General features: G+C 40.2%; 1 protein-coding gene across 2 annotated transcripts; it reads left to right on the forward strand.

The window, feature by feature from the left end:
* Nucleotides 1-709: 709 nt before the first annotated feature.
* Nucleotides 710-17,462, forward strand: RNF103 (ring finger protein 103). Of its 2 annotated transcripts, XM_026064611.1 has the most exons (4): nt 710-986; nt 1,938-2,077; nt 12,989-13,104; nt 15,310-17,462. In XM_026064611.1, the coding sequence occupies exons 2-4, from the start codon at nt 1,946-1,948 to the stop codon at nt 16,886-16,888; spliced, it is 1,827 nt and encodes a 608-aa protein (XP_025920396.1). In that variant the 5' UTR covers nt 710-986; nt 1,938-1,945; the 3' UTR covers nt 16,889-17,462. The 2 variants fall into 2 exon arrangements, with proteins under 2 accessions (XP_025920396.1, XP_025920395.1); XM_026064610.1 differs by lacking the exon at nt 710-986 and having other exon boundaries at nt 1,020-2,077.
* Nucleotides 17,463-18,187: the final 725 nt, after the last annotated feature.

Raw genomic sequence — 18,187 nt, forward strand, 5'->3', positions numbered from 1 at the left:
GAGCGGAGAGAGAGGCCGGGCAGCCGCGGCCTGCGCTGCGGGCCAACTTTGTTATTTCTATTATCTATTTTTATTTTTTATTTTTTATTATTTTATTTTTTAACTTTTATTTTTTTTAATTTTTAATTTTTATTATTTTTATTTATTATTATTATTATTTTTTCCCCCTCCCGCCCGTGCGCTGCCCTCCCTCCCTCCCGACCCGCTTGTTCTCTTGCAGGTGTCGCCCTAAAAGCGGGCGCGGGGGCGAGCGGCGGTTCCGTAGAGGGGGCGCGCAGGAGCCGGCTCCGCAGCAGAGCCCTCGCTCTAGGGAGGGGGCGCAGGGGTAGATCCCACCTGCCAAGGGGGGCTTGCGGGGGGGGGGGGAGAAAAAAACCCAAACCCCCCAACCAACCCCTCCCCCCCAAACAACAACAAAAAACCCCAAGAAAACCCCCAAACCCCCCAAAACAGGCAGGGAGGTGTTTGGGTGAGCGAGGGGCGGCGGAAGGTGGAGAGCAGCAGAGGGRCGCAGGGCTGCAGAAGGTCCTGCAGGAGAGGACACGGCCGAGGGACCGGCCTGGTGGGCCCCGGACACGGGCCAGGCGTAATAATCATAGCGCCCGTCCGGCGCTCTGACAGCTCCTTTTAAAATGAATGCTTTTAAATTAAATTAATGGTCAAGGGGGGGCCGTTGCTCTAGGAGAGAAGGAGAAATCATAGCCAKCGAGATGGGCAACACTCAAAAAGTCCAGATGCAAAAGTCCTGGATGAACGTAGCGAGTGCCGCGAACTTAAAAAAACGCTCGCTCGCTCCTGTTAATAATTGATGTTAATGCTGGACCTTTTAAAATCTAATTTGCTTTTATTGTGCATTGTTTATTTATGTTGCTTGTTTGCCGCTGCAAAACCCATCAGGCGATTTCACTTTTGTTTTCAGGCACTCGGGCTCCTTGGCTGTCACGCACTTTCGTGATGTCATTGTGTTTGGGTTGCAAATGCTGCAGGGAAGTGTTTAACTCCAAACAAACTGTATTAACTGACTCCTTAAAATGTCATGGAAACACTTCTAATACCAATAGGCTTTCCTGGATTTTTCCTTTTTTTTTTTTTCCTTTTTTTTTTCCTAAGTTGTATTAATACTTTTGGAAACCCTCCGAAGGGTTTCAGCTGTAATGCTTTTTTTGCTTTTCATTTTGTAAGAAACAGCCTCTTTAGGCAGCACTTCACTTTTTCAAACTTAATAAATTACTTGTCAAAATGCGAGTTGCTATTAACAGTGTTTGTAATGACTGTAAACAACACATGAGAGGGAGATGAGATTACTGAGGAAATACTATGAAATGATTTTACTGTGAATTACTTGCMTTGCTAGGACTGGAGATCTTGGAAGCTTTTTCTTACTTAGCAGACAAAACCCAACCGCTAACCTGTTCTACATTATATTTTTGCTTACAGTGGGGCAGTCGACACATTTTGGGGTACAACATTATTGACTGCAATTCCGGAAATCTGTTTGAATTATCAGTGTTAACAATTTGTGTTTGCTGTAAAGTTACCACCCCATAAAAGTGGAGATACCTAAATTAAATTGCTGTCTGCCATGGAAATATTGCTATTTTCAGATAGTGAGGCTTAGGTGTTCATTAACTTTTTTTTGCGTGTTTGGTTGCACGTATATGGTACATCTGTCTAATCAGAAATATACTGTTAATGCACTCTGTGGTCTGACAGCTGAAGACAAATTATTCGTAGTCATATCACTACGTATAGAACTAAAATAATTTGTAATAAAGTTTAGCTGCCTTCATACTGAAAAAGTCCTACGAGCAACCACATAAAATATATTTAATGAAATTGCAGCTCTTGGAAAAACAGTTGGCATTAATATCAGAATTTATGAGTAATGTTTCTCAAGTGTCATTTAAATTGTATTTCTCTTATTGTCTCTTTTTCAGGAGACCTCATGGAAGGAGAGCTTTATTCTGCTCTCAAGGAGGAAGAGGCCTCTGAATCAGTTTCAAGTACAAACTTCAGTGGTGAAATGCACTTCTATGAGCTTGTAGAAGACACAAAAGATGGGATCTGGCTGGTACAGGTATAGAAGTTGTAAAATTTATTTTGTGTATGTTTATCATATCCAAAGTATGTTTCAGAGGAGGCGTTTATGAGGGTAGTTATGTGGCAGGAAGAGTGTGAGATCTAAGGAGCAAATCTGTTYAAAAAAGCAAGCAAGGCTGGAAATGACAGTTCCTGTGCAGACGAGAAGAATAACGCCTGTTTTTCTGTGAACTGCTCTTTGAAAACCAGGCACTTTACAACCAGAAAACAGGCATAGCAGCACATACTTAAGTATATGGACTACGCAAGTGCTTGGCCCTGATATTGTAGGAGCTTGCGTCGTGTGTGTTAAGTGGTGCATTAAGTATGTGTGCACCCAGCAGGCATGGGAGAGGTGCCTCTGGGCTTGCTCTTACCTTTCGGTTGCTCCATGCGTTCCACGCTCAGACCCGACCGGTTTAAGCTCCCGTTTATCTGAGGGGCTAAGAGCACTTCTGCAGCATCTGTTCTCTCTTCACTGCGGCAAGATCTCAGTGTGTTACTTCTAGGGCTACCAGGATGATTCCGCAACGTATTCCAGTAGCTCCAAACCTTGTGGGCGCATTGATTTATAGCATGCTTCTCCAAGGCTGCAGGAGAATAAGGGTACATTTAGGAAAAAGGGAAAAAAAGGAAAGACTTTTGCAAAAGGGATTCTGAAATAATTTGTCTTCACTYGTGAGAAAGTAAGATAAGTAATCTAGAGAAAAAAGTAAAAAATGCTTTTCTGTGTCAGCTCCTCCATTGATGAGAGGGGTTTTTTTTTTTAGGCCTAAGCTCCCTACTAACAGCTACATTAGGCAGTTAAAATTCTCCACCAGACAATTCATTGTTTGGTTGACAGCGCTCCTTCCTGGATGAAATGTTTGTCTGGTCTCCTCACTTCATGTTTTCTTTTTAAGGAGAAGATTATCAAGATTTAATGACTTTCTGATATTAGACCTTCACTATCACCACATCAGCTCTGACCCTAAAATACACAATAAGAGGACAGATTACCTTCATAGTCCAAATGGCATTTGTATTTTGGGAAAGATTTATTCGGTGCTCATTGAATCTAAGTTTCAGGTTTAAATCATGCAGAAGGGGATTCTTCAATCCGAGAGAGATCATTGAAAAGAAGTTTACTCAACATCTCCTAAGTAGCTGATAAATACATGCATGAATATACTGTGAAAAATCTTCCCTCCTCCCCATGCAATTCAAAAGAATAAAATGCAGGAGTTATATGTTGTTGGTAGCTTGCAGGATTTTAATCATAATATATTTTCAGCTAGTTTTGTAATAGCAGATCAGATAGGCTGCATTTTGAGATCTCTTAGTGAGATGAATGTTGTCGTTTTGGAAATATTTGAACAGCTATTTAGTTGGTCACAATAGCTGTGAAAAACATTTGAGCAGAATTTACTGAATAATTTACTTGCTGAATGCTATTTGTCTGATTCTCCATGATAAAAAAAAAACACTAGACACATCATATTTCTTTTCTTCATTCTTGCTTTCACTCCAGTTTTCATCACTTTGAGTTTTCATTTGTTCCTTTTCTCCTCTTTCCCCTCCCCGCTCCTCTCCTGCGCTGCGTCCTTCATGTTCTTGCACCGACTTTTGCCTTGCTGTTTTGTTATTCCTCTTCCCTCCAAAGCTTCCTTTTAGCATCATTTCCCTGTTCTAGTTCTTGCTTTACTCTCCCTTGTGCGGTCTCCCCTATTGCTAGGCACGCCTTGGAAACTTTTCCAGCTCATCGGCTCGATGCTTAGGCAGGAGATAACATCAGAGTGAGGATGCCTTACGCGTAGATTCGGTGACCGTAGCAAGGGGGAGAGCATTCCCTCGCTCTGCTGTTGCTGCTGCCTGGGAAGCAGAAAGGAGCTCCGGGTCCTTCAGGATCCTTGACCCTGCGTCGCTGTTCCACGCTGGCTGCTGGAAAGCAGTAGAGGAAAAGGAACGGTTCTGGCTCAGCTGACACGGTGGTTGTTGGCCGAGCTGGTTTCCAAGACTTCATGATGAGGTATCAGAAGACAGGGACTCTGAATATGGCTTTTATTTTCTAGTCATTCTTTCTAAGGCATGTAAATGAAATTACTAGGTAGCACAGGCCAGTAGTGTGATAGCAAACCCTGTCTGCAGAGGATCAAAAGAAAAAGAGGAAACAACTGTTATTTCTTGATACATTTGACACAAATTCAGAAGTGAATTTATCATTTAGAGCCAGCAAAGTGAATTTCTTGAAGAAAATCAAAGTCTGTGCATAAGGAAACAGAGCGTTTTGTGGCTGCATTCCTTTATTTTCTGGAAACCTGCATGGAAAGCATCCAGATTCAGTGGTAATTTGTTTATCAATGTAGCTGTTCACAAATACCCCATGCACCTACAGGGAGCTTCCGTATAGCTACAGAACAGCAGCATGTTCTCTCTCCGATTAGCTCGTGATCTTTCCTTTTACGCCTGGCCTGCTAGCTGCTGTTGTGGCACTTCTTTGGTGGGCGAGGAAGATGAGTGGTGATTTCTGGAGCTGAGGCTGGTGCTGCTTACCTTGTTAGTAGAGGAGTAACACATGACATTCTTGCTTTTCCAGACTTGGATCCTATCCCATCCAGTAACTTCATAATCATTGCGCTGGAACACTGTTACAGTGTATGACTTTTTAAAAAACATACAGTAAGGGCTCTACAGATAAAAATCCTCTTTGAATGAAGTTAAATTCTATATGTATGTTTAAAAAAGAAGCAATCACCATTATAACATGGTGGAGGAGAGAAGCAAAGGGAACTTCCTTCCTAGATGTGAAGTAGGAGGAAAAACCTTTTCATCCTGTCTGGTAGAGGTGCAGAGGACATGCAGGGTGGGTAATTTTCATATCTGACTTCTTTCTTTTGCTAGGTAACTGCTTGTCTTCAATACAAAGGAAATTAAGTAGAAGCGCTTAGTTCCTATAAAATACATTGTTTAGTATTTGTGTCTTCTCCAGGAGCCCTTCAAGATAAGTTTACTGTAGGATACCCAATTTTAACTTTCAATATCCTTCTTGAGAGTCTTCATATGCAGCCAACAGTGTAGAATACCATCAGCTAGACTGTAATAGTTCTCGTATTGTCTGTATATCTTTGTTAATTCACTATAGCAGCTCGTTCATTCCCAACCTCTGCATATGGAGATGACTCCACTGACTTGTTCAGGTTGGTGCCTAGATCTCCCCCCTCCTCTGAGAAACTGCTTAATTTTGAGGTAGTTAGAATCTGCATGTTACAGTGGATGAACTCTTCTGTCATTGCCCTTTTTGATCTAATTTCTCACAGTCTCCTCAGAACAGAAAAACAAAATTGTCAGATGTCTTAAATCCATATGGATGGATTCTGAACCAGTTGTGAGTTCTTGGGAAAGAACTACGTGGAAATTCAGTTTTATCAGTGTAATGTAGAATAATAAATGGGGAGTGAGATGTCTCAGAATTAATAAAAGTACAGAGAGCCATTTAGAAACTATTAATGTTGTCTTGAATAACATTAATAAGCATTTTTCTGTGCGTCTAATAAATATCACACCAGTCCAGTTTTCACTGAATGTGTTCCTAAATGAGAATTGTCCAAGTATTTCTGCTTCTGTTTTATTTACAGAAGGTGGGAGGATAGTTTGTAACATAAACAGTTAATTATAAGGGGGTTCTATGAAAAGCACACAGGAAACTTAATAAATTGACCATTGTTTTCTAGTTTTTATATCTCTGTGGATGCCTAAGACTCTCCAAGTGCGTGCGTGGGCTCTTTACAGTAATATCAGGCTTTCTTTGCTCATTTACCTTCTGCAGTTGCCTTAAAAATAGTTCACAGACCTCCAAGGGTCTGCGGCTCTCAAACTGGGAACTGCTGAGCTAAGCTGACAGTTCTCACGCACATGCAATCTCACCAGTTCAGTAAATAAGTTAGAAGTGAGTTTTGCTCTGGGCAGAATTGTGCAGGTTTTTCCCGACTCAGGTGTTTGCCCTCCTTCATGCAGTGCCCGACTTGCTAAGCTGGGTGAGGTTTGACCGCTCCCAGGAGAATTACCTGTACGTGTTTGCATGCAGCAGGAAATGGTGTTTGCAGGTTTTGTTCTTCTCGATGATTGAAAACCTGTCGCAGTGCCCTGGTGCCCGTTGTTAATGAGCACTTGGAGCTGGTGTGTTTGCGGCCAAGCTGTAAACCCAAGTTTTGACTATTGCGGCTTATTCAAAATTTTGTGTGTTCTTGGTATGAGCAGGTGTGCCTGACACCTGGTACCGTGGCTAAATTCCAGCTTAAGTAATGTCTGAGCTTCCCTTGGCACTTCCATTTGGATACAGGTTTTTTTTTGTTTTTGTTTTTAAATGTCACATACTCATCTTCCACAATGGCTGAGAGGTGCTGCCAATGTGAATATTTTTCCATCACAAAAAATACATACAAAAATACTTGTGCATCACTTAGCTCTGAACTTCTGTTGTATCGTGATGATTTTACAATTGTGCCTTTTTTTTTTAGTGTTGTTCCCACCTTTGTTGCAACATAACAAATATTTACAAATAGAATGACTGTTATCAAACTAGCAACGCACAAAGGTTGTCAAATGTGCAAAGTAAATAATTCAACAGAAAGTTTTTTCCTTTAGTGTTACTGAAGTTASTTCAGGTTCCTGAGACCATTAGAATTAGTAGTATCTAGTTTTAAAGACTGATTTTAAAGTGTCCTCTTTTAAAAGAGCTGTCTTTCAAAGATGTTCAGGTTCTATGTGAAGTTATTCTCGCATATGTTGCGGTTTGCAAAGTACTTGCATTCCTGCAAGTCGTTGGGATGGAGGCAACCTCTGTACGTGTGAAGAGTGCTGTTTTCATTCAAGACACTATACCTTATCTGGTGCACAGTGTGTTGTAAGGATTATTCCCAACTGAAAAAAATACTGGTTAATCCTATTTTAATATCTTCTGTATCAGATTATCTATAAGCTTTTTCCTCCATCGTGCTGTAATTCTTCTTGTACATCAAATGACTAATATGTTTCTTTTCCCTGTACCTCTTAACTATAGGAGAAAGCAGATAAAATAATTTAAGGAGCTAGAATTGGCTATAATAATGACAGCTGAAATATTATGAAATGCTGTTTGTTCTTCAGTTGTCAATATCTGACTTTCATTCACACAACTTTTGATATTTGAACATCGTCAATTGTGAGTGAGCTTCAAAACTTACTGACACCAGATCTTGTTGTAATAACCTGTTTAAAAAATCTGTATGCTTGCCTAAAAGGGGACGAACAATATCTGAATTAAATCAACAGAAGGAAGGAAAAGGTTCAAATGAGGCTACTCTTTTGTTGTGCTCAAGCACCGCTGGGTTAGCGGAACAGGGAACGATTTTGCATGGTAGCATTGCTACAGCAAACTCTGTAAGAACAGCAATGTTTAGTTTCCTAGAGTCTCTTCAATTTCTATAACATCTTTTAACAGTATTTTAAAATATATATATGTCTTATAAAATAATTTTTAAAATTCTTCATGATAACTGGGAAACTAAGGAGCAACTGCATCGATGACAGTTATGAGGTAGCCATTGCAATATCTGTGCATCTGTTGGAGAGGCTTTCATCTTGGTTAAGCAAGAGAGGGAAAATCTCACTGACATTGACCTGTTTTTCTAAGCGCTTATATCTTTCTTATCTCTGGGGTATTTGTTCTTAAAGTCTGTTTGCTTCTTTAATGCTGTAACTATGACTTTTTTTTAACTTAAGGATCAAAATGATTCTATTAATTAGGTTCTTTATTGTCCTCACTTGGGAACTTTCCATCTATCTCAGAGTCAAAAGAGCTCTTCCAATACAAAAATTACCTATGCAAGTGCCTGTCAAAATCATCAGGACTTCAGTACTTTGTTACCTTGTATGTCCCTAGATTAATTCAGTTTTAATTTTGTTTTCTGTGGTATCTGAAAAGATACCTGTTTTAGGTATTCAGCTATTCAGTGGAAAATGCAAACAAAAATAAAAAAAATCAGAACATCTAAAAATAAAGGAGATTTCCAGAACCCCGTCTTTCCATTTCTGCTTTGTACATCTTGATGGCAACCTACCAGCAGTATTTTACAGTAGTAGTTAAGAATCCTCTAACCTTTTGGTATATTTCATGGTCCTCCCAAAATCACAGATGAAGTACTGAGAAACTGCAGCATCTGAGACTTCAGAGGAAGTTTGTAGACAGATGCTCGGTGAGGGCCTGGTCTCCTCTCTTTCTCCTTCAATGCTAGTTATTCCATGAAAGCAACTTGTAATTCAGACGCTGCAATCAGAACCTGTCCTCTGGCCTGGGGTGGGTGTAGATCAGGCATCAGATCTATCCCATGATGTGGGTTTATTGAACAGCAGGGTTACTTTGATCCTACTGGATCCTTTCCGCTCATTAAGATTAATAGATTGCTTGGATATAATCTTCATTTACTATTTTCCAGTCTGGCAGATGATATTTTGCAGATTGAGAACACAGTAATAAGAAAAGCTTGAAGGCCTCTTGTGCCTGTAAATGTGTTGTTTGTTTTCCCGCTTGTGCTAGGTAGTCTCATAAGAAGAGACCTACTTCTGTCTACAAACTTTGTCTTTATTTCTGTAATACAAAATGGAGCATGGGCCTGAAAGACCTTCTTGGTTTTTGCGTCCCACTCTCAGCTGCAGAATATACATTTATGGAATCTCTCACTCTGTCTCTTAAATCGTAACTTGTCTGCGTGTGATACTCCTAGTGACCGTTCCTTTTCTCTGGGACATCTGCGTGTGACTTCTGGCTTAAGCGTATTCATGGCTAATTAGGACCTATTGTGCGTGAGCTGACCTTGTCCTTGTGTTTCTGTAACTCCTGATGTCTACCCCGCTACTCCCAATGCATGAGATCGATCAACCGATTTGTTTTGTCAGGCTTAATACATCCTAGGATTTGCTTGTTCCACAGCCAGTTAATCCTGATGGCTTATAGTCCCTTTTGGACCAACTAATAGACCCAAGCTTTTCTCCCATCACTCTTTCTAACTGATGAACTCCCCAAGTGTCCTGTTCTTTATTGAATTCAATTTTGTTTCTGACGCTCTGCGTTACAAGATTTGTGCAGTTCTTCCAGTATGGCATTATGCTCCTCTTTTGTGCATAGACGTGCTTCCCAATTTTATGCCATCAACAAATGGCTTCGGTAGCCTTCAACTTTCTATAGCAAGGGCATTAATAAGAACGTATGCTGAGCTGACATCTAAGGTAAGTCCCTTAGGGAAGTCTGTTCCTACCTTTCTAGCGTTCTGATGTTTTCCTGCCTTGGCCAGTCTCTTACTCAGGTTAGGGCTCTTGTTATGAGCATTTATCTCCAGTTCTGTAGAAAAATTTCCGTGTGGTGCTATACCCAGATGCTCTACCAAAGTAAGGAGAGGATAAGACGTTTCCTTTGCCTTGAAACTCTGTTCTTTTTTTTCCAGTAAAAGACTTTTTTTTTTTTTTTTTTTTTTTTTTTAACTCTCAAATTAATCAAGAATGATACATCTTTAGTAACTTCATGCTGGAAAGGGGAGGAAAATTCAATCGTCTCTATGCCTTTAATTATTCTTTCCTACAAAATTTGTTCTGAAGTTTTGCATACCGTTGAGATCAAACTAGTGGGATAATTTTTCCATTCTCTCTTAAATATAGTTACTAATTTGTTATTCTCCTGTCAAAGTGTAAATTACACTGACAGTGGATTTATATGAAATCTTCGCAGGTGCATCTGTAATTTTCAGTGCTCATTGTATTACATTCTGTGATGGAGATTACCTACTTACTCTGATTTAAGCGCATTAAGTTACTTGAGATTTATTTCCATCTGCAGGTGATATGCTCTCTTTCCCTAAACTCACTAACCTGCCCCTAGCCAGCCATCTCTTCTTTATTGAAAATTGAGTCAGAGCATTAATTTCATTTTAAAAAGAAAACCTAAACTACCTTTCATTTCTTTCATATCTTCACTGTATAGTGAYCCTGCTTCTTTGTGCCCTGTTCTATTTTTATTTATATGCTTGGAAAATCTTCTGTTGTACTTTCTAATATTCTTTGCATAGTCTAACTTGAATTGCCCATTTTTCCTTCCTTTTCTTGGTTTCTGGCATACTTTCCTTTGCTAGCTCTTCCCTTTGATCTTTTTTAATGCCTTGTAGATTCTCAGCCTATTTCTAATATGTTCTTGGAAGTGCTTGGTAGGAGGAAGTGCAAGACTTGACAACTTTTTYCCCCCTTGCTTGAAATATAAAATCCTGATAGCGTTAACACGTTGGACTTGAAGTTCCAGGCCTCTTGTGCATTCACTTTCTGGTTGCTTCAGTCACAGTGATTTAAGCTAGTTTTCTTAGCTTTTCAAAATTCACACTTAAATAACTTGCAAACATTTGTTACAGATTTTATCTTTAATTTCATCTGAATTACCTTGCGATTGCTCAATCTACAGCTGTTTTCCATGACTCCCTCTTTCACAGTGATGACTTTGCTTTCCAAAATAACCCCCCTTGCCTCTGTGTGGTGAACTCCCAATGTTTTCAGTGGGTGCTGTCTACAAGGAACAAGCCRCTAGACGTGGCTTTTTTTTTGTCATAATGCCGTAAAAAAAGCACGAGCCCAAGAAATCTTGACAAAGCTTCAGCATGCAAAACCACGTTAGGGTTCTCGCTGTCCAGTTACAAACTGCCAGCTCTGTCGTTGTCCTGCAGCAGGAATAACTTTCTCCAGCAGGAAAGACCTTTTTCATAGAAAGAAAATTAAACTTTTATAAAGAAAACAGCTGGGGCAAAGAGCCAGATTATAATAAAACACGCTAGTGACTGTCTTTGCAAGACTGTTCTCTTGACACTTACAGTGAATATTGCAGTGTCAGGCAGAAGAGCGAGCTGAGCAGCATTGGTTCTCCTGCATGGAATATAAACACACTCCCAGTGACTCCACAGCCACGTGCTTTGCAGGTAACCTCATGAATTTGCTGAGTTTCCACTTAAGTTTAAAAGCAGAAACTGGAACGAGCTACACTGTTTCAAAGGTGGTATAAGCCATACTGGTACGTTTTCTTTGCGTCTTGGGAGTAGGCTTTTTAACTGGTGCATTTTCCAGTCAGATTTCACTAGACAGCATCTTAGTTAGGACTTTGTATGTTTAATTTACCAACGGCCATCTAAGTTTATAACCAGTATTTCATGGATGAAATATAGGCTCAGCAACTGTGCTAGGCTTTTACTGAACTTTGGAAGAATTTTGGAAGCAACCAATCTCTAAGTAGTTGTACCAAATAGTAATAGTGTTACCCACATTTCCTTTTATCCTTACTAATAAAACTTAGAAGCGATTCTCTTTATGTCTGGTGCATTTATCACACTCTGGTAGCTCTGAGGATATAGTGATATGTCTTAAGGTGTCTTTAGGAACGTGGTTTCTTTTTATTGGAAGTATATGAAAGGAGGAAGTTTAAAATACCCAAAGCTATTGCTTCGATTACACTGGGTGATGTAAAGATGCCTCAATAAATACAGCAGATTTTCCCAGCTGGTTGTCTCAGTGTTTGAAGGTTACATTTAGCTAATCCATGGGGAGATTTGAGAATAATTCCTACCGAGGTGTTCACCTGTGGTTTTATTTAAACATCTTGGGCTCAGTGGAGTGGGAATATAATCTGTAACTTCAATTTAACTGTGTTTCCCTATATGGAACATTCTGCTTAGTGAATCCTCTTGTTTTTAGAATCTGAGTGGATGCTAATTACCACAAAGTAGATAAATTTTTTTCGAGTCTCAAGGGCCAGACATACTTTCTAGCTCTGCCTCTCAGCCTGTACTGTATAGAGAACTGTTAATCATGGTGGCAAGCGCTTAACTTGAGAGGAAGGCTGAAATTTCTAGTTACTAAGTCAGAAAATGACTGGGAGGAGTTTAACGATGGGTAAACAAATACCTAACGAATGGAAATTTCAAAACTTAATTTAAAAACATACTTCAGGTTATTACCAGTCAGCTTGCAGAAGCATGTGAGGCATTTCTAAAATAGAAACTGCAGAGCATCATGGAATAATGCATGATCAGTCACGTTACTCAAAATTACCTGTCAACAGCAGGCAGGAGGGTTTGGGTTTTTTTTTTTCCCCCCTGTACACTGATAAGTCAGAGGATGAGTGCTTGTTCTTTTGTCATTTGCATCTGCAGAAGCTTACATCTAGGTAACTTGAATTACTTCTTAAATATACAGATTATAGCAAATTAGACCTTGAGATGCATTACAGTAAATTATCATCCTGAAATTGCAGATGGGACATTGGAGTCGGTCGAAGAGTCACGTAAAGTTACAGAGTGAGTCATTGGCAAAGCTGGAAGGAGTCAATATTATTAGGCCTTGTCTGGAAATGTAATCACTAGTTTCCACCGTTTAGAAGTGGTTGTTGGCAGTCTCCTGTGGTACCAGTTGCATATGCTCAAACACATTTTACTTGCTCCGAGATAACATTTCTTTGGCATGTTGTAACTTTTCACGGGGAATGTTGATAAAATAATCATCTTTTTTTACTGTGGAGAAGAGGAACCTGCTGCACCGTCTTCCTTCCTCCCCCACAATGAAGTGGTTAACGATAGCTTTCTTATTTTCCAAAGGTTTTTGTGAAGTACCAGTGATTTTAGAATCTTAGTGGGAACTTAAAATGATGGTATGCTTTTATCTTTCTGCAGAAACAATAATATTCCAATCTTAGCGCTTCACTCTCCCAGCACACTTAGGATGATGATATCTTGTATATACCTATTGTATGGTCTAAGAGAAGGGGAAAAGAGTATCAAGGGTAACTAGATCTCTGCTTTCGTGAAACTTGTTCTTTATTTCGGGAAGCAACTTTTTCTGATACTAAATTATTATTTCCTTTTGGCAATAGGTCATAGCAAACGATAGAAGCCCACTGGTGGGTAAAGTCCACTGGGAGAAAATGGTGAAGAAAGTATCAAGATTCGGCATTCGTACTGGCACTTTTAACTGTTCCAGTGACCCCAGGTATATTCTTAAAGGATTTTCTAAACCCCAAGAATATCTTAAGGCTCAATTATATTCTGGCAGCAGTGCTTCTTGTGTTGTAAAAGTAGCTGCATTAGAAGGTGGCTTTATTCATGTTTTTATCTCCACTAAAGTCTGCTATCTATTATAACTCTCTATTATATTATTTATCAGTACCATAAACACAGGTCTGCAGCTTGCAAAAGCATCATGTGGGACATGTGTGATTATACTATGTAGAGGGCAATACAGCAGTGGAAGAGGACGAAGAGAGAAGTCTGATGGCCTTACGGTCAAGGCATTTGTGGATAAGAACTGTGCTTGCATAGAACCACGCTGAATATAGCCCATATAAGACAATTATGTCAGCTGTAGAGTCGTTATATTGCCATGTGGAAAGGAGAAACACAGGTTAGCACGAACCTTGAAAGCAATGCCTGCTTCTCAGGATTACTGGCAAATCCTGTTCCTGACAAATGTGTGCATGTTTATATATAAACTTGAACACACCCTTGGACAACATACCCTGTGCTGGACAAGATTCCCTGTTGTTTGCTTATGATTTCAAAAGAGGAACAAGAGCGGGGGCCAAAGAAGCTGTTAAAGCAGTCGTTAATTCTGTGCTGCTGTAAAAACAATTGGTTTTTAACTTTTTTTGGTAAGCATTTACTTCACATGACAGGACACCTTGTCCTGAATTCCAGTGACGTGTGTGGAAAGGCAGTCTATTATATGCATGTCTCTTACATAGCTTAAGTCATGAATGTTTATGGAAATATCAAAGTTAATCATATGGGAGAATTCTTAGACTTTGGAATGTTTACRAAAAATAATATTCTATAATCAAAACACTGATATTTGAACATCTTAAAAATTTGGCAGTGTTTCTCTCTGCATAGATCCTAACTGGTGTTAATGTTATCAAATATCATGTTTTAAATTAATTCCTAAATACTGTTTTTTCTAATATAAGAAATGCCTTGTTTTGCTGAGTAAACCCTCATGAATAATTCTCATCAGGTTGCAGCTGAAATTCTGAAGAACACGCTGTGGTAGAGTAGTCAGGATACCTTCATTAATGGGGTAATATCTTACGGCTTTTTCTAAAAATGCTACATTCAGATCCCTAAAATGGGGAATTGCAATTGTCTATATATATGTCAGAAGACTAGAGCCAGAAAAGGAGTAGGTAACATGGCTGGTGAATGAGGCTGGTGGCCTCTGTTTTGCTGCGTAATTTGTAGGGTTTTCAGAGACAGTTGGTTTTGCGTGTGGATTGTGTACTTTTTTAATTGTTTGAACTTGCCAGACATTGGTAAAAGGAGAACTAGATAAACTGGGTGGCGCAGTGATGCTGATGAGAAAGAGGTATGAGAGAAGGGATGGTCTGAGTCACCGGACTAGTCTCCCTGGGGTCTGGACCATGACTAAAGGTTCAGTCTTTAACAGCCTCTTCTATGAGGTGTGGATTTGAAGTTCATCCCATTTCAGTACTCCGCTTGCCAGAAAGTAGGATTTTYTTTTTAGTCCGAAACATCTGGCCAGATGTGTCTGTCCCTCTGTCACTGGTTCTGTGGCAAGCTCTCTCGCTTCACYGCTTTGCAGCTTCTCTCCATCCTTCCAAAACGGCCCTGGTAGGAAGTGGACGCTCTCGGCACCTTCGTTACAGCGACTGTGAACAGACCAATATCTTGTTAACTTCACCCCACTGCTGCTTGACAGAACTAGGGCTAAAGGAAGCACTGGATCAGTGATCTGCAGGTGCAGGAAAGCTGTGGGACTCTGATTTACACTGTAACGGTTATCTTCTCGACTGGAAGACCTAGAAGAATAGCTTCTAATAYTAAAGCTTTATACTGAAGAGTGAAAAAAGAGCTTGCTTATTTTCCAAACCCTATTATAAAGCATAAGTGGTGCTAATGAATAGCCTTATTTACTATAATGACCCATGAAAATTAACTTTTCCAGTGTTTTGTGAATATATATCTCTTTACAATGTTTTTGTAAGACAGGTAACAAATGTACTGTAACAATAAATACGCTTTTTCAGTGACTATTTGGTGCCCATATTTCCTATTGATATCTATGAGGATTTGCAGGTGTTCAGCATTTCTAAGTGTTAGGCCCATTACAGAAATATAAAAACTGCAGTTCTAGGAGTGTAAAACTCTGTAATCTAACTTGGCTTTTCTTCCTTTTTTGTAGGTACTGCAAGAGGAGGGGTTGGCTGAAATCCACCCTCATTATGTCTGTTCCSCAAACCAGTACCTCCAAGGGGAAAGTAATGCTTAAAGAGTACAGTGGGCGCAAAATCGAAGTGGAGCACATCTTCAAGTGGATCACAGCCCATGCCGCTTCTCGGATCAAAACCATCTACAACTCTGAACATCTAAAAGAAGAATGGAACAGAAGTGACCAGTATCGGGTGAAAATATACCTGTTTGCCAACCTTGACCAGCCTCCAGCGTTCTTCTCCGCGTTAAGCGTAAAGTTTACTGGACGAGTGGAGTTTATTTTTGTGAATGTAGAAAACTGGGACAATAAAAGTTACATGGCAGAAATCGGTATCTACAAGACACCATCCTACATACTTAGGACTCCCGAGGGGATTTATAGATATGGAAATAATACCGGTGAATTTATATCACTACGTGCCATGGATTCCTTTTTGCGCTCATTACAACCAGAAGTTAATGATTTATTTGTTTTAAGCTTAGTTTTGGTTAATCTGATGGCTTGGATGGACCTGTTTATTACACAAGGCGCTACTATAAAGCGCTTTGTGGTTCTTATAAGCACTTTAGGGACGTATAATTCATTATTAATTATTTCCTGGCTACCCGTGTTAGGTTTTTTGCAACTTCCTTACTTAGATAGCTTTTACGAGTACAGTTTAAAACTCTTCAGGTACTCTAATACAACTACTTTGGCTTCTTGGGTAAGAGCCGACTGGATGTTCTACTCTTCGCATCCTGCCCTCTTCCTCAGCACTTACCTTGGTCACGGTTTACTAATTGATTACTTTGAGAAAAAAAGAAGGCGCAATAACAACAACGATGAAGTAAATGCTAATAATCTGGAGTGGCTGTCGAGCCTGTGGGACTGGTACACCAGCTACCTGTTTCATCCCATCGCTTCTTTTCAACACTTTCCTTTTGACTCAGATTGGGACGAAGACCCGGATTTGTTCTTGGAGCGACTGGCCTTCCCCGATCTCTGGCTTCACCCTCTGATACCAACTGATTATATAAAAAACTTACCAATGTGGAGGTTTAAATGCCTGGGCGTTCCTTCCGATGAGGAAGCGCTGGAAGCCTTTCAAGACAGCGAAAGTGACTCTGACAGTGAAAACAAGGAGGTCTTCAGTAGTGAAAAAGAAACCTCCGAGGACGAGGAGCTCAACACGTTTCCCGGGCCCAGCGGAGGAGCTCCTCGGTGCGCTGCTGAGACCTGTTCGTGTGCCAATAAATATTGTCAGAACGAGCCGTACGAGAGGCAGGCGAGATCGTACGGGTCGTACGGCACTACAGATGACCTGGAGCCAGACTGGTCGGCCTGGCCCTCGGAGATGTTGCACTGTACAGAATGTGTCGTGTGTCTAGAAAACTTCGAGGYGGGCTGCCTGCTCATGGGCTTGCCCTGCGGCCACGTGTTCCACCAGAATTGCATCGTGATGTGGCTGGCCGGGGGGCGGCACTGCTGCCCCGTTTGCCGGTGGGCTTCGTACAAAAAAAAGCAGCCATACACACATCCACAGCCTTTGTCGGACGATGCCCCATCTTAGCTGCGTGCCGATGTCCTCTGTAAGCTTTCAGGATATTACTGCTTGCCTTTTAAATGTTAGTCACTTAAAAAAAAATTATGTGGTTTGAAGTTTTAGTTTAAATGTTAGTGCAGTGAACTAAAATATACATGATGCTAACGTTAACCGACAGAATCATTTGGTTGCCTTGTATGTTGAACTGAATGCATACTTATCGTACAATAACTTCTTCTTTTCGACATTTGGAAACTTGATGCTGTTTTTGTAAGCACAAAAATCAAGCCTACAACAGAAGTGTATTCCAGCAAACGTTTACAAGTTAGGATGTGGGTGAAATTGAAATTCTAATCAGAGACAATTGCTTAATTTAAGTGTTTCTTATTTTAGAGTCTGTTCAGCACATCTTTGTTGAATAATGTATGTTGTAAGACAGTACCGTTTAAAAAGAAATCCGTGAAATAAATTATTTTAAAAGGAGATTTGTAATGTTAATTGTTTTGATAAATATTTTGTGTGTATGGTTACGGATGTCTTGCTGGTCCAATTTATCTGTGAAGACAATAAAAATATAACACATGTTTTGTGACTAATAAATCATCTCCTGGTGATGCTGGAATTCGTTTCCCCAGTGTTAGCCACTTGCCAAGCAGAAAGCAATGGTGTTGCACTGGCCTGAAGCGTTCTCATGTGTGATCTTCTGAGCTCAGGTGCTTCTCTGCTTGACCAGTGGTTTTCCAGTCGATTACAAACAAGTATATCAGACTGAGATCTTCTCTTCTGCCAGCCATCTCTCCAAAGCCCTCATCTGCAGACATCTARGAAGCCTTTCGGGCAGTCCTTCTGCAGCCCCAAAGTAAAACATTGTGAGTAGTGGAATAGCATCATGCAGTGACTAAAATGGCTTTTACCTGTACAATTTTCGGCTTGCTGATATTTTGAAATCAGAAATGATTTCATGGAGAACAGTGATAGTTGGTTGATGCCATGGAGAATTGAGGTGGTTGCCTCCTTTATATTTCATCGGGAAACTGTAGTGTTGGTTGTGCCTTTCAGAAATCATCTAGGTGAAAATCCAGAGAGCAAATGTCGGTTGGAAAGAAAAAAAAAAAGTTGACACAAGTAGAAGAACAGGCTGAACTAAGAAGGTTGTTTGAGTTGTTAGCTCCGGCTGTTTTATGTGCCATGGTAGAAACAACAGTCTCATTGTTTTGTTTCTTCCCTAGTTTGTGCCCGTGGGGTATAAAAGGATCAATTAAATGAAGATGATAATAGGAAAGGTAAACACAGGTACTTCTGGCAGTTGTGATCCATCTTCCTTTC

This window comes from Apteryx rowi, unplaced genomic scaffold, assembly GCF_003343035.1.
Source record: "Apteryx rowi isolate R43461 unplaced genomic scaffold, aptRow1 scaffold_22, whole genome shotgun sequence".
NCBI classification, from domain to species: Eukaryota; Metazoa; Chordata; class Aves; order Apterygiformes; family Apterygidae; genus Apteryx; species Apteryx rowi.